The 17,400-nt window shown below is 36.7% G+C and overlaps 1 protein-coding gene across 3 annotated transcripts in view; it reads right to left on the bottom strand.

The window, feature by feature from the left end:
* CEP135 (centrosomal protein 135) overlaps nucleotides 1-17,400 on the bottom strand; it is a 61,746-nt gene that overhangs the window by 32,696 nt on the left and 11,650 nt on the right. For all 3 annotated transcript variants that reach the window (XM_045834636.1, XM_045834637.1, XM_045834638.1), the window contains exons 8-14: nucleotides 13,829-13,957; nucleotides 12,143-12,358; nucleotides 10,024-10,089; nucleotides 8,188-8,326; nucleotides 7,193-7,416; nucleotides 3,406-3,558; nucleotides 2,367-2,519 (exon numbers count right to left, since the gene is read on the bottom strand). In XM_045834636.1, coding sequence (XP_045690592.1) covers nucleotides 2,367-2,519; nucleotides 3,406-3,558; nucleotides 7,193-7,416; nucleotides 8,188-8,326; nucleotides 10,024-10,089; nucleotides 12,143-12,358; nucleotides 13,829-13,957 — 1,080 coding nt within the window. The remainder of the gene's footprint in view (nucleotides 1-2,366; nucleotides 2,520-3,405; nucleotides 3,559-7,192; nucleotides 7,417-8,187; nucleotides 8,327-10,023; nucleotides 10,090-12,142; nucleotides 12,359-13,828; nucleotides 13,958-17,400) is intronic.

The raw sequence follows: 17,400 nt of genomic DNA, 5'->3' as shown, positions 1-17,400 counted from the left end.
GCGAGACAGGAGCTTTCAGGGAGGGAGGAGTCGGTGGTGGTCCTGGGTTCGACACTTGGGTTGATGGTGGCATAACAGGACACCACTAGAGGAGGCTTAAGGATTGAGATGATTATTTCAGGTTTTAAGTAAAAGACCTGTAATAAACTCATAAATCCTCGCTCCTACTATCCAGAGAGATTCTGGCCATATGAGTATCACTTTTCCCAAGTTTTCAACACTACTGCAGTTTCCAAACCCTGTTTTTACATTCCTTGGTCACTTCAACATACAGAAAACAATAAATCAGTAGCTTGTACTAAAAACTGTCATAGTACGACAAGTTCCCCATTTGGTAATATAAACACTGTTTTTTTAATGACAAATTACTTTTGGGAAGGCAGTATTCCAAAGGATCCCAATTGAAAGTATTCTTTTGGAGTAAAACTCTAACTGGAATTTTATGACATAAAGACTGCCCTAATAATGCTTAAATGTTCTTATTGCTAATTTTAGTCACTAATTTCTAAACATTAATTCCATAACATTTTTGGATACAAAGTATAAACTCCATACTAGTAACAAGAATAGTTAATATTGAGTTCTTATTATGTATTAAGTACTTGCTTTATATATATTAACATATGTATTTGTTTGGAGATTATAAAAGGAGTTATAAAAGACTACCCCAGATATGACATCAAAAGCATACACGACAAAAGAAAAAATAAATTGGACTTCCCCAAAATTAAAAATTTTTGTGCTTTAGCAGACACCATTTAAAAAATGAAAAGATAACCCACAGAATGGGGGAAAGTATTTGCAGATCATATCTGATGAAGGAAATTTTATTGAGGATATATAGTCTTACAACTCAATAATGAGACAAATAATGCAAATTAAAAATGGGCGAAGGATGATCTACATTGACATTTCTCCAAAACAGGATAAACAAATGGCCAAGCAAGCACATGAAAAGATGATGGACATCATTAGCCATCATGAAAATGCAAAGCAAAACCATGGATACCTACCAGCATGACTACCATGAAAAAGACAGACAATAACAAGTGTTGCTGAGGACGTGTATGCACTGCTGGTGGGAAGAAAAATGGTGCAGCTGCTATGGAAAATGGCCTGGCAACTGTTCACAGGGTTAAATACTGTCATCATATGAACCCAGGTGCACGCCCAAGATAAGTGAAAACATACATCCCCACAAAAAGCTGTACCTGAATATTCATAGCACCATTATTATTTATAGCCAAAAAGTAGAAACCACACAAATGATAAATAATGGAATGTTACTCCATAATAAAAAAGAATAAAATATTAATACATACTATAACATGAATGGATTGCTTGAAACCATTATGCTAAATGAGAGAAGCCAGACATAAAAACTGCATACTGAATGACTCCGTTTATGTGAAACGTCCAGAGTACGTAAACCTACAGAGACAGAAAGTAGACTAGTGGTTGCCTCAGACTGAGGAGGTGAGGGGCAAATGGAGAGCAGGTGACAATGGGTACAGAGTTTCTTCTGAATTAATGAAAATGCTCTCTTGGGGGGGGGTGCTGGATTGGGAGTAAAAGGGAGAAAACTGTACTTGCACAATGATTAAAATAAAAAAAAGAAAATGCTCTAAAATTGATTGAGGTGATGGTTGAACAAGTCTGTAAATATACAAAACACCACCTGAAATGGGTGAAGTATATGGTATGTGAATATCTCAATGAAACTGTTTTACGAAAAGAAGATAATGTCCCTCCACATAAGGAACTGCCTACTGAAATCAGAGACTAGTTATTTTCTATAAAGAACAAGATAACAAATATTGCTGGCCTTATGAGCCACTGTTCCTACAGCCATTACTGAACTCTGCCACTGCAGCAAAAAAGAAGCCACACTGAACGTGTAAATGAAGGAGCATCGTATTCCAATAACATTTACCAACAATGAAATCTGAATTTCAAAAAGTTCATGTGTCATGAAATATTCTTCTTTTCACAGTTTTTCAATGATTTCAAAAAGTAAACATCAGTTTGCAGGAACTAGTATAAAGGACACATGGACAATAAGAGGGGAGGAGTGGAGAAGGGAGGGAGGTGGGGAGGGTTGAAGGGGTGGGCTGGGATGGGGGTAAAGGGAAGAAAACTGTACTTGAACAATAATTAAAATAAAAAAAAAGTAAACATCATTCCTAGGACACAGGCCAGACGGAAACACTGCGGTCTGGATGTGGCCCGTGCGCCACTGTTGGCCAAGCCCTGACCTGTCAGTCGTACGTTCTGAAAGGAAACTTCAAAAAACAACATACAGAAAGGCCTCTCTTTTTCTCAATACATTACCTTTCAAAAATCAGTCAATCTTATTACTTACTTACTTTTAGCTTGTCTTTTAAAGCTTCGTTTTCTGCCAAAATCCTTCTTAAGTCAGATATTGCAACTTCTTTTTCCTTTTCCATAAGACTAACAATATTATGGGAGACTGTGCTTTGGGAGGATTCTTGTCGTAGTAAAGATAATTCTTCCCGAGCCTTCAAGAATTAAAAAGATATAAATAACACTTTGGATATGTCCCCAGTTAAAAAAAACAAAAACCAAAAAACTAAGCACATGCTACCTTTGCTCTCTTTCCAAATCCCCCAAAATGAGTAAAAGGATGAAAATAATCATAATCATAATCATAAGGAAATTGAGGGACGTGCCAGCCACAAAATCATGGAAACCAGACAGCAGATGGAAAACTAGTAATGAAGCAGACCCCAAACAGCTGAACTCTAAGCCAACAGTAAGAAAAGCCTAGAAATGGATTACTGTGTCCTGCAAAATCCCTAAAGTGAAAACACCTTTTTGAATTGATCTTCTAACCTGCATGTCCTTCTCCCCCTCTTGAAGTAGCAGGAGGATTTCTCGGGAGACTGAGAGGGGAACGAATTTAGGTGACAGCTACTGCGCCTTGTCTACACTCACCTTGGCCTGGCCGCTGAGGCTCTGTGACTTGGCCAAGCTGCTAGGGTTCCCTCTCCCCGAGTTTCCTCACCAGAGCCTAAGTCCTTAATATCCAATAGGCCCCCATAGCGGCTGCCACTCACTGTTTAATAGTCATATTCCAACACATCTGAATCCCATGAATTAATTTGGTTGGCTCAGAGTCAGCCTAAGACATGTTCCAGACAGTTTTAGAAATAGATTATCTCTAACCGACCTGACAAATAGTTAGAAAAAAAGAAGAAATACGAAAAAATAATAGAAATCTCTGCTTTGGGAACAGGATCATAAGTAGAAACTACTACTTATAATTCTAATTCTGAAGGAATACCATGAGATCCCTGCATTACAATAATTTCAAGGATATATTCTGGTTCCATTATAGTTAACTAGTTCTGTATAATGTTGGCTTAATTATAACCAATTTCTTACTTCATTATATAAAACACTCAGTTTATCTCTTTCTGCTGTCAATAATTTAACATTGGACTGTATATCCTCCATATGTTTTTCAAATCTTTCCAGCATATGCTGAAGTTCATCTCTTTCTCTTGCGATCAGATGAATTTCACAATTGTAATCACCCTGAAACATAAATTAAAAACAGAAGTTATCATTTGTTATAATTACAACCATAAGGTAATCACAAGGATGCTGGTGATGAGACTGACCTAAAGATGCTGACAAAAAACCCAAAAGTTTTTTCAATGTAATTGTGGAACACAATTCTTAACCCATAGTGAGAGGACATGAGAGGGCTGGTGGTAGTGGGGCAAATTTCCTGGCCTTCAAATTCCCAGGAGGGGATGCAGCCGCCAAGGATACTATTTGATCAGATCCCACCTGATGCTTCAACTGTCATTCCCTTGAAGTTACTTATACTGGTGGTACCTAAAGTGTCATCCCCAGGCCAGAAGTATCAGCAGAATCTAGGAACCCATTAGACATCCAAGTTTCGGGAACTGACCCAGACCTACTCAATCAAAAACTTTCGAGACAAGCCCTAGTAACTGGTTTATCGAGGCCTCCAGGTGATTCTGGTGTGTGCTAATTGTGGGGAAACACTAGTTCACAACCATCTCTGGGGCAGAGACTAGGTGCACTGTGTGCCTGCTCACCCAGTGCAAGTAACTGTAACAGACTAGCACATTCCTCAGTGCTTTTCTGTGACAACCTAAGATCAATGGCCTAGACACACCAACCCCCGGCTGTCCCAGCTTTAAACCAATATGAGGTCTACTTTTGTGATCAGGTAAATATAAATATTTCTACCAGGCAGTGTATGTACATTAATCAACTACATCCAACATGTCTAAAACAAGATTGTAGCAATCATTCCAGTACAATTCAACAGACCCACTATCTTCACAACAATTGTGGAAAATAAAGATGATAAATGCCGACTTGGGATCTATGGTATCTCACTGTTAAAGTACTAAGTTCAGAAGACCTGGGTAGGGATAATCAGATAATTTGATACACTGGCCATCATCCTGATCTGTGTTATTCAGTATCTCCTGTGCACATACCACATCCCATGTGGAGCTGGTAAATGGTAGATATTTGTGGGGTACCCCTTGCCTGTAACTTGGAAATGAACTATCCTCTTGGCGAAATAAGGAAAATCAAGGCATAATAGATGAGGTTAGTTATCTGGACACCTTATCACCTCCTATAAGACATTTTATCAGCAGATTAAAATTTGAGGACTTAAGGCTTGAGTAACTATAGAAAATCTATAACCTGAATAAAAATATCTTACAGACAGGAGGTGGTCTACATGGATTTCAGAGAAGGAGCACCTAGTGAGTAAGGATTTGACGGTCTATTTTTTCTATCGTCTAGGTCTCAGCTTAAATGCCACTTTCTGTAAGGAGTTCTTCCAGATTCTCCAATCTAACTTAGACCTCCCCCTCTATACGCTCTCATAGCCTTCTGAATCTTTCCTGAATTCTTTTTTCATTAACATTTATATCAATAAGATTCTAAAGTAATTCACACGCGTATGCATTTAATCTATGTTTTAACCACTAAAACGTAAGCTTTATGAGGGACGCAGTAGGTGTCTGCTCTTACTCACCACATCTTCAGTGCCTAGCATGGTACCTGGCAGAATGTGTGCATTCCCCTAGCATTTGCTGACTGGCCTTCTGAAGCAGGAACTCTAGCTCTTTTCTAAATGTATCTTGTATGTGGATATTTATACTTGTGTTAACATATAATTATTGATAAACTTCCTTTTATCACTCTATTGTTTTCAATACACATATGCACCTACACGATGCTCAAGGTGATAAGGCTAAGAATTATGTCTTCTTTACCTCGTATTTCTGGTGCCTTGGCATATATTTGATGAACTGAATCTGACTTTTGACATAGATTTGATTTGCTTTGAACCAGAAAATGATAAAGAAATGAAACATTTACTAGGAACTAGATTTTATACTAGACTCTTATGCAAATCATCTCATATAATCTTCACAAGAGATTTTAGTCACTTTCCTCACTTTGCAAATGAGGAAACCAAAGTTCCAAGAGGTTAGATAACTTGTCCAAGTTCATAAAGCTGATTTGTGGAGTTAGTACTTTCAACAGGCCTCCAACTCCAACGCACTTTCCACTACACAAAACTTGTGATTGGAACCATATACTCAAAACTTGCAATTGGAACCACAGTGGGTACAAGGTGAAAGGGGACAGTGCCCCCTCCAGTCCTCAGCACTCACGACTGTCTTACACTCCACCCGTTTCACTAGTGAACATGCCCACTTCCCTTCTATGCCTCCAATTTACCGCCGGGGCTCTAAAATGCTCTGAACGCCTCAACTTCTAAACTCTGGAAAATGAATTCCTTATCCATATTAGTTAACATTAGAAAATTTCAAGAAAGTGAGTAAAATTGAAAGGGGAAAATGTCTCTTGATTTTACCAGTACCTTAATAAAATCTCTCATTTGTCTTTCAATTGTGAACCTATACCATCAACTGAATTGAATCTTTAGGTTGAAAGCTCTGAAATATTTATCTACTCAGTTCTATTTAATAAATATTTGATTAAATTAACCAACCATTTTTGTGGAAGATTCTCCTACACAATGAAAGTGACAAATTTGGTGAGTTATTTTTCATGAGTCTCAACTATATATGGGGATTAAAAAATAACTCTATAACATAAATTAATTTATACTGTATTTTCCCAATTGTTCTCCTTATAAAATAAAATACTGTCTATACTGACTCTTGTATAACAGAATGACAAATTCAGCCATTAGTCAATGAGGTTAAAAAACAGTCTAATCAGAATATGACTGAAAACCATTTGACAACTGACAGGATCTTCAGGAAAAGGATGACGGAATTGGCCAATTCAGCCAAGTCTGAAATCAAATGTTTTGAGTTTTAATGACCTTACTCCCAGCTTCCCCTAATTTGATCTAGTATGCAGTAATGTTATGGTAATAAAGCCCCAGGACTCCTATGGCTCCAAAGCCAGAAAACAAAACAAAACAAAAAAAACCTACAGAATTCAAATGATACTCACAAAATAATGATACTCATAAAACAGTGAAAATAATTAAGACCTAAAATAGAGACTCATGATTGTAATCTCTCAGGAATCATGACTAACTTCACCTCATGTATATCTTTAGACTGCCAACTTGTGAAGGTGGCTGCAGCGGGAACAGGCTGACCTGCCTGGCACCCTGGCACCCACCTCCATTCACTATTTTCTCCCATTGTGTGATTAACACGGAGATGCCTGGCCTGCACCACGTGATCTGCTCTTCTGACTAGTCCAAGGCTGGGAATGGCATGAAACCATGGGGCCTGCCATGCGGACAAAGCCATTCTGCTTCGAGAGAGAAAGTGCAGCTGATGCCAAAAGCAAAGGTTAGAAAGAGAAGAAACGTCCACTAGCTCAAGTTCCGGGTTCCGGTTTCTGGAAGCCCAGAAGCCCTTACACTCCTCCCATGTATGTAACGAGCTATTCAATCTTCCCTTAAGTTCCAGAAATCAGTATATCATGCTTTGTTCTTGAGTAGTTTCCTAATTAATGCAGTATTCCTGTAGTTTAGGTCATGGAAGGAAACAAAAATCAAAATTGAGAAAGAGTTTTTAAAAGCAAGTATGAAAACAGTTAGAATTCATACAGTAACAAACCAGAGAAGTTTGTTCAAAAAGATATTCTCTTATCAATTACACTGATAAAGAGATATTACCTTTTCTAGCATTTTAGATGTTGGAATTTTTTCACGTACAGAACAATTTGTAGAGCAAGATCTTCGCTGTATTATATGCTGGAGTCTTTCGAGCTCTTTTTTATAAAAATCTCGTTCTTCTTCTATACTTTTCAGAAATGCATCTAAACGAGAAGGTGACTTGTCTCGACGTTTTATCCCATGCTCCAGCCTCATCCTCTCAACTTCCAAAGTAAGTTCTCTTTCTGAAAATGAAAAATAATTCAATCTTAAAAGTGCTGCATTTAAATTATATAATTAGCCAAATAAATTGTATCTATTATTTTTAGAATGCAAGCCACTAAAAATCATTAACTGTTTTGTACATTGCCTATAATTGCCAGATACTGAAGAAGCAAATACTGAGAGAAAAGGAGAAAAATAGTCTTTAGAGAGACACCAGTTTGCTTCTCTGACGAGAACAAAGGTACCACGAGAGCAGGGACCTTGTGCATCTTCTTTACCTTCCCGTCCCAGTACCCAAAACATCTGGCACACAGCAGGCTCATAAACATTTGTCTAATGAATGAGTGAGTGCATGAATGAATGAATGAATTCTTACATGTTTCTTAAAAAATCTCATTTAGGACTGGCACCGGGCAGAAAAGTAGCCTACTTCATTTGTGTGTGTGTATACTTTCAAGTGGAAGAACTACATTTCCTTATAAATATTCTGTTCTTTCATTTTTCACTTTTAGAATAGTCTTCCCCTTAGTCTTATATAATTCTATTGTTGTTTTGCCTCAAAGAATACACTTCTATTTGAAACTATTGAAGCAGGGTTTCCTTTACTAGTCAAAACAAAAGGAATTCTGCCAGGCCCTCGAGGGGTAAAGGTTTCCTACAGCGCTACAGTGCCTCGTATGGCTTCTGTTGCACACAAGCACTGAATGGATGCGAGACCATCTACTAAGGAAAATAATACATCAAGAGAAAATAACAATCACTTTGTAAGTTGTCAACATTTTACATTTTACCTGTAACTCCAAAACTTTCAATTTTTTTGCTAAGTCTTTGCTTTTCTTGTTCAAGCTGATGAATAACAGTTTCCAGGTCTGATTTTATAAGGAGTTCATCACTCAGTCTCTCTTTCTCTTTACGGCATAAGCTTAATTCCTGCAAATTTAATACTATAATCAAGATTTCAAACAATTTTATAAAATATCATAGCACTTAAAAGAGATATGTTTAAAAGCATGTTTATTTAAGAGTAGCTCAAATACACACACACACTTTAGTCAAATGTATGGTTTCAACCAAATTAATGATCAGTTATGGCTAAAAGCAACATAAAACCTAAATATCAATGGTGTTCTTTTCTGAGTAGCAGAATTATTAGGTTTTTATTCTTTTAATTTGTTTAGCAAATTGTCCTATATTTAAAAAATAAATATGTACTTGTATAATAAAAAAATTAAAGCTTTTTCACTTTTAAAGGGGGGCAGAAGAAAGACATAGTGTTCTAAGAGTACCATGGGCATCTGTAACTACATTATTCTCTCAACCTCATCTGCACAGTGGAGATCGGACCAGTAACTGGATGCCAACAATGCACTGGCGAGAAGGAATCTATGGAGGTGAAGCATTCTGCACAGTGTCCAGCACATGGCAAGTGCTTAATTACTGCTAGCTGTAGAAATTAATATTTTCCTTAAAATACATAAACATGGCACTATTAGAAAAGACAGAAAAGGTCAGAAAGTAAGCACAGCAACATCTTACTGTCTGCCAACCAACACAGGATAATGTGGTCACAGTTCTGACACCAGCACTGTCAATTGCACTGAACTGCGTATAGTGTGCACAACAGTAGCAGCAAACAAACAGCAAAAATCCCTGCTCTCGTGGAGCTTATGCAGAGTTTAATGATGTAAAAACATCATCAAACATGTAGATGTTTGTCTACTTTCTGTTTACTGACCTCATGGGAGAAATTTATAGTATCTATGAGACTAAAGAACGGACAACATTTAGCAGGTTTAGCTAATTCTATTATTCAATATTGAATTGAACTGAATACCTATAGTTGAATAAAAAGAGTCATTGAGATGTTGCCCACAGTGAGCATATAAAAATCAACAAGCATCTGAGCTCATACTATGTGCCAGCATATCACAGTGGCTTCACTTCTAAGTTTGCCCTATGCCAGCAGCACACCGCGCACTAGAATGTACGCAGAGCACGCAGAGCAAGAAAACCTGGAAATTAGCACTAGTCTGTTTCCAATCTTAGCAGAAACTCATCCAATTTAACAAGCTATTAAAAAACCCCTCAATAATCATTTGGGTGACCACCCAGGAATTTCTACCCATAAGCAAGACATTCTGCCAGTTTTAGACTATATAAGACAATATTGTATGTCTAGGCTTATGTTGGAATCATTGCTAGCATTCTGACTTGAAGAACAAGTAATATGACTAGGAAAATGGTTTGCACTACCAAACAAAGCTATTAAAAGAGGAATGAGTACTTTAATAAAAGTCAAGAATGTCATCAATTATTGATTTCTAGTTTTAATATTTATAAAAATATTAAATATTTAATAAATATTTATAAGTTGTCAGGGGCTGAACAGAGGAAAACGGGGAGTGCCTACTAGTGGTATAGTTTCTTTCTGGAGTGATGAAGACGTCCTGTCATGTGACAGCAGTGATGGCTGCACTGCTTAGTGACTATACAAAAACCACTAAATTGTACACTTAAGAGAGTATTATAATGTGTAAATTATATTTAAGTAAAAAATATGTATGTAAAATAAAGCATAAAAATTTTCTTACCAGAAGTTCTGGTGATTCAACATGACACGTACTTACCAGTTGAAGTTTTGCCATTGTTTCTTCAAGATTCCGCATCTCAGAAAGATTTCTTTTAATCTCTTTCTAGGAATAAAAAGTCTATTAGATAAATACCTAAAAATCAAGAATACTTAGCACTAAGTCACAGTGCAAATGAGATCATTTTTTAAGTAATTCATGCTCCCTCTCACCAGTGATTTCTGAGGCTTTAGACCTAAGCCTACATTTCAACGAAGAGGAGGCCAAGTTGAGGCTTCTCTTTAATTTCTTGGTATCGTGAATGCTTACAGGGAGCTAGATGCGAGAACTGAAAACTCTTTTTGGCCTGTGTACCTGAAGGACTGTCCTGGAACCCTGGTTTTAGAATTCGTCTTACAGCACTCTTGTTTCCTCATCTTACTATCCCATTGCTCTCCCCGCACGGATGACGACCAGCCTGGATCCTCCGTACTACAACTGTCTTCTTTAATTTCCTTCAGCAATACTGTATGGTTTCCAGTGCACACTTCCTTGGTTAAGTATATTCCTAAGTATTTTATTCTTTTTGATGCTATTGTAAATGGGATTATTCATTTGCTTTTTGGATTTTAATTATTAGCGTGTCAAAACACACCTGATTTTTGCATGTTGTTTTGTATCCTGCTACTTTGCTGGATTTATCCGTTCTGCTGTGTGTGTGTGTGTGTGTGTGTGAAATCTTTATGGAGTTTTCTACATATACGGTCACGTCATTTGCAAACATAATTTTACTTCTTTCTTCCCAATGTGAATGCATTTTATCTCTTTTTCTTGCCTAAGTGCTCTGGCTAGGATTTCTAGTACTCTGTTGAACAGAAGTGGTGAGAATGAACATCCCTGTCTTATTCCTGATCTTAGAGGAAAAGCGTTCAGTCTTTTCACCACTGGGTATGATGTTAGCTGTGGGCTCTTCACACATGCCCTTTATTATGGTGAGGTAGTTTCCAATCTATTTAACTAGTTAGTGGTGGTGACACTATAAACTTAATTCAGTGATGTATAATAATGGTGTTCTTCAAACTAGGTTATACCCATTCCTGAGATAACATGAAGACTTTCCAAATATTATGTAAAACTATCACATACACATGGTTTTAAGGAATCAATGTCTGGAATCTTAATTTGCACATATAGTCCCTCTTACATATTATTTACCTGAGAATCTGCTTGTGGTCTTGTCATGTGGGTTCTCCTTTCCTACTTTCTCTCTCACAACTGCCTTTCCCCCACTTTTCAAACTAAAGACATACACGTAATGTCTGTCTCAAGATACAAGCAACTTTTGGAGTGCCATACAAAAAGATAATCTACAATGTTGGGGCTAGCCAAAAAAAATTTTAAGTAAGACACTATTTTCTCCCATTTCACCTCATTAAGAAATGTATTTCCAATAAAATTTTAGTTTTTTATTTAATAAGTATTTATCAAAATTTGTGATGTATTTGTCACTTTGATCACTAATAAGTGTAAAGATAGTGCTATTTGGAGGAATAATGCTACTTTTAACCTTAGAGTTACAGGACACTGTGAAAAATGAAACATTTCACTTTATGTATTTTTTATTGCAAACCCATTTGATAGGGTGATCATAAAAAGATATTCAAACATAGGATAAAATTTTGTGTGGATCTCAAGAAAGGGTCATTTGGATTCTAGTGGCTACATTTAGAAGATGACGTGACAGTTTTATTCTAAGAGATCAATATTTAAAATAGATGAAATTATATCCTTTGCATCTATGTAAATTTAAAGATAAAAGCTACCAACTTAAAAATTTCCAAGGGCATATATAGTTGGAGTTTTTTTTAAGCCTTTAATGGCTTTATGAGCACAACATGATAAAGACAACAAACTTCTGAAGTTCACTCACAATGCAGAGGTAAAAGAACAGATGGAAATATTGAAGGAAAATAGGGCACAGTGTGGAGAACTACCTTAATAGGTGTGTTTCACAAATGCAAACAACCAGAACAAGTGCAAGCATTTAGAGCATGTAAAACACTTTAGAAAAACATGAATTACAAAACAAAAAACCCAAAAGGCCTGAATGTGTATCAACAGGGCTCAAGCTCACTACATTCTAGGAGAAGTAAGGAGCACTCCCCGCACCTGAACATACCTTTGCTTCCCCAAGTTCTTTATCGGCAGTCTCAAGCACTTCTTCTTTATGTCTTTCCAACTGCTGTGCTAAATGGTCTATTTCAGTTAGTTCTTGGCAGAGTTTTTCATTTTTGTTACTTAAATTAACTACTTCAGTGGTCACTGTTTCCTTGGTTTCCATAAGCTCTTGTATATGCTTCTCCAGGTCTTTATTAGCTTGCTGAAGAAAGTCAACCTAAGTTGAATTTGTAATTTATAAGAAATATGAAATGGAAAATTATCCTAAATACTAAACTTTCAAAAAAAATGTCAAAATACTATATTTTTAAAATACCAAAAATTAAAGCCACAACTATTTTAAATTTGCAAACTTATAGTTTTCATTTGCAAAACTGAAAATGTATGGTTTAATAAAACCACCCATTTTTTGTGTGAACATTTTTCCAACATACATCAAGTTCTAAAAATCTGATGAGAATATCACTACAATGATACTATTACTCTAGACTATGATATCCAATGTAGTGGCCAACAGCCTCCACATGTGGCTACTGAGCACTCTGAATGTGGCTAGTCCAAACTGAGATGTGCTATAAAGGTAAAACAGACACAAGATTTCAAAGACTTAGCACAGAAAAATAATGTAAAATACTTCAGTTATATTTTATAACGTGAATTTCATATGATATAATATTTCAGCTACATTAAGATAAATACACTATTAAATCCATTTTACCTGTTTCTTGCTTTTTACTTTTGTAATGTGGCTACTAGAAAATTTTAAGTTACATACGTGGCTCATAAAGTTTTTTTTTTACTGGACAGTAGTACTCCAGGAACTACTGCTGACATTGGTGCCTTACTGTGTTCTGGTTCACCCCAGGCAGCACTGGTATGTCTGCATTTCTAAAGCTCATGCATTATGCTTTATGGACCTGATCTTTCACTTTTAGGTCAAGTGCATGGCAGGGAATCTACTATATAGGTAGTTAAAAACTACAAGTTTAATATTTGTATTTATTTTTTGAGTCCTCTTTTCTACATTATAAAGAAATATTGTCACGAAATTTTTGAAAATAAAGAAAGTGATGAAGAATAACCTATCACATAAAGATAAACTTTGTTATCATATTTTGGCTTATTTTCTTCCAGTTTCCTCTCTTTGAGTTTATATATACATTTTTAAAAAGCAAATTAAAGCCCTGGCTGGTGTAGCTCAGTGGATTGAGCTCGGGCTGAGAACCAAAGCATTGCAGGTTCAATTCCCAGTCAGGGTACATGCCTGGGTTGCGAGCCACATCCCCAGTGGGGGCCATGTGAGAGGCAACCACACACTGATGTTTCTCTCTCTTTCTCCCTCCCTTCCCCTCCCTAAAATAAATAAATAAATAAATAAATAAATAAAAAAAATCTTAAAAAGTATATTTTAAAAGAAAGCAAATTAAAGATCACATTGTCACTATAGTTTATTCTCTTCTTTTAAATATCTAACATTGTGGTGTATATGTTCCTGCCTCATTAAATATTCTTTACAAACAGGATTTTTCAATAGTGGTCCTTTTTATCTGGATGCACGTACTCTACCACCTTTTCCCCACTGTGCACAACACTTCAGGGAACAATCCTATTCCTCCCACAAGCTCGTGGGCGACCATAAACAGCCAGGAGTGTATACCCTCAGTAAAATAATGATAAAAGTCATTACCTGAATATTTAAATGTGCGATGAGCTTTTCGTTGGATTTGTTTCTGCTCTCCAGAGAGAGGATGTCCGAGGAGCGGCCGCCGTCCAGTGCGATGGACAGCCGTTCTATCTCCCTTTCTCTCAGCTCAATCTACAGACACACAGTCATGGCATCATTTTTAAAAGTACAGTTTTGAGCCAAAATGATTAACACTGAATAAACATTTATTTGGCTATACTTCCATTTTCTTATGTTGAACAATGCAGATGAGATTAACATTCATATATGTACCCACACATTATGAGATTGTGAAATACATATATGTTGAGCAAAAATAAAAAACACAGAAAATGTCAACATAAGAATTGTCAACATAGCTTTCATAAATATTCAATTATATAGATATTTCCTAATTTTGTTTTCTTTCCTTCTCTAAATTAGCATATTTACATAAAAACAAACTTGAGTATTGAAACCGAGTCTGAATTACTTCAGTGCTTAGTTCAATAAATGTAAAATAAACAAACAAATGTAAAACAAAAGAAAAATAAACTGCTACTGAAACTCAATATTGAAAAGGATAGAAAGTGTATGTGAATTTAATTATCATCATTTAGAAAACAACAAATTATTTATCATTCAGAAAACAACAAAAATCATGATCACTGTCAATCATGAATTCGCACTCATTCACATGCAAGAACTTGGAAAAATCCACACACATTCAAGCTTTGGTTTAAAAACAAAAAAACAAAACCGAAAAAAAACCCCACCAAGCATTCAATTCACCAATTCTTGAGCACAGTTCTAGGTATACAAAGATAAATAAAACATGGCACCTGACTTTCAGGAACACAGCTTTACAGAGAAAACTAGCAATTAAACCAATGATTGCTGTGTAATATGTTTGTTAATGGTAGAATAAAAGAAATAGGCATATGGCATCAAAGTACTTAAGGGAATAAAGTGATTCACTCTTCGTGATATGTGTACAACTGTGGAAATTAGTGCAGGTCTTACCAAATAAATTATGCTCAGAGAAGTTATAAATGATGCTGTGAAGAGGAAGGATGCTCCAGGCAGTGGCACAGAGCATAGAACAACATGGCTTGTTTGAGGGAGCAGAAATGGCTCAGTATGACTGGACTACAATGTGCAAGAAAACCAATGGTTGGGGATGAGTCTGAAGAATTGCACAGGAACTAATCATGGTAAACACTGAATATTTAGCCAAGGAGAAAGATTACTCTGGACTAAAGGATGAATTTGAAAGAATAAAACCAGAGGCAGGGAAATGTACTATAGGGAAGGAGGAGAGATGATTAAGGCCAAAAATAAAACAGAGGGATAGAGCAGAGCAGAAGGAATAACCGTAAGGAGTGCTCAGGCAGGAGAACGACAGAACTTGGCCAGCAGGGTGTGAAGGACAGAGCATGAGGTCTGGAAAGACTACAGAGTGTTGGCTGGGCAGACGGTGACGCTACCAAACACAGGGGGACACTCAGGAGGCACAGCATATTTGAGGCAGAAGCCAGGTTCAGTACTAGGCAGATGAGTATGAAGAGCCTTTACCCAAGTGGAAATGGCCAGTATTAAGCTGGACATATGGGTCTGGAGCTCAGGAGAGAGGTTCACGTCTGAAGTAGTCTGGGGGAGGCATCGACATAAGGCAATATTTTAAATCAAGAAAGTGGATGAGAACACCTGGGAAAACGTACAGGGACAGTAGAAAAGGTCAAAGACAGAATCCTGGAACACAGTAATATTTCAGGGAATGGGCAAAGTAAAAAACAAAGACAAAATTAGAAGATGTGGAGAAAAAAAAAAGAAAGCCAAAAGAAAATGGAAGGGTTTCAATGAGAAATTATAAATAATGTCAAATACTACATAGTAGGTCAGGAAAATAAAGACTAAATGTATCCTTTTGGATCTAGCAATTAATGTCACTAGTGTTATTAACCAGACTGATTTATGTAGTGGGGGGCGGGGTGGGGTAGGGAGAAGCCAGGCTGCAATAGGCTAAGCAGTGAGCAGGAGGTAAAGAAGTGGAGATGAGAGTCAGAGGCTCTAGAGAAGCTGCAATGAGAAGGAAGGAGGAGGCATGAGCAAGCTGGAAAGGCAGTTAAGGAAAGATTTTTAAGGGATGGTAGCGATGACTATCACAATACCTTCTCCTGAAGCTTGAAGGAATAATTACAATGTAACCATGTAAGTGTTTGGTAAAGAAAGAATAATTCATTAAAGTAAGGTCTTAAGAGGGGAGAGGGGAGGAAATTTCAGGGGAATTTCAGGGGAGAATGGGAAGGGTTTACAGGAACAAATATAAAGGACACATGGACAAAAATTAGGGGGGTGGAAATGGGAGGGAGGTGTGGGTGGGCTGGGATGGGAATAAAGCACAGAAAACTGTACTTGAACAATAATTAAAATAAAATTAGAAAAAATACAATTTTTTAAAAAACGCATTACTGGACTGAAATCAGACACAAAGAATATATACTTTATGCAGTTTCATTTCCATAAGTTTCAAATACAGGTCACACTATCTGATGATGTTAGAATCCTTGGAGTGCACAGGGGGGTTTCTGGGAGACAACTCATGTTTTGTTTCTTGATCTAGGTGCTGGTTACTTGGGTGTGTACACTGTGTAAAAATTAATTGATCTGTTGTTATCTTTTTGTGTACTTTCCTGTACATGTATTATGCTTAAGTAAAATGTTTAAAAAGTTGGGGAAAAAAAGGAGAAGAGGGGAAATGGGACCAAACACAGAAGCAAGAAAGACTAAACCTTACTTGAAGAACATTATCCTACCCATCAAGTCTTGAGAGCCTGAGTGTGAATACTGCTACTTTTAAAGACAGAGATAGGAGGTTGAAACAAGCTGATATCCTGAGGAGGAGGGTATTATAGGTTGGGGAAATAGTTTGAAAGAACAGCAAAATTTAGAATACAAGCTGAGAAAAACAAAACTCAAGGAGAAAAAAACAGGCAGCAGACTGGACTCAGCTGAGATTGCTAACTGCAAGAAATTGGCAGCTTCCATCAGAACAGTCAGGCTATGTTCCCCAGACACCTCAGCCATCTCGCAGATGGTGAAGACTGGTGGGTTTACATTCATAAAGTACTTCAAAAAAAATGTGATGAAAATGTGATTAAAGGTTAAAAAATACCAATAATATTCAACTCATGTACATATTTATATTATAAACATCTCTCCATAAAGTTAGTTTTTTTGGCTGACATTACTATCATTTCTTTTCTTTTAACTCCGTTTTTATCCAAATAATCTTCAAAGTACTTTATAAATATAAGAGTTATACCAACCAAAACATAAGTTAAATCTATATTTGCATGTGCAAATCACATCACTCCAAAAAAGTACAAAAAATGAAAAATGTGTTACCCAATTTAAACTTCAGTAAGCATATTAAGAAAAGAAGCCCGTAATTACCCAAATCAGCATTTAGTCAGGACACCGGCAGGAAGTGTGAGAGAACAAAGGTCGTGTGGCTGTGACCTGTGCCTGTGTCTACTGACTCTCCCACCTCTTCTGAAAACTGTTATGAGACACTATTTCTTGTAGGGAAACAA

Source organism: Phyllostomus hastatus, unplaced genomic scaffold (assembly GCF_019186645.2).
Source record: "Phyllostomus hastatus isolate PE091 unplaced genomic scaffold, TTU_PhHast_1.1 phas_contig_196, whole genome shotgun sequence".
NCBI classification, from domain to species: domain Eukaryota; kingdom Metazoa; phylum Chordata; class Mammalia; order Chiroptera; family Phyllostomidae; genus Phyllostomus; species Phyllostomus hastatus.
Note: the sequence above shows the minus strand (reverse complement) of the source record. Positions and strands in the feature narration are given on the sequence as shown.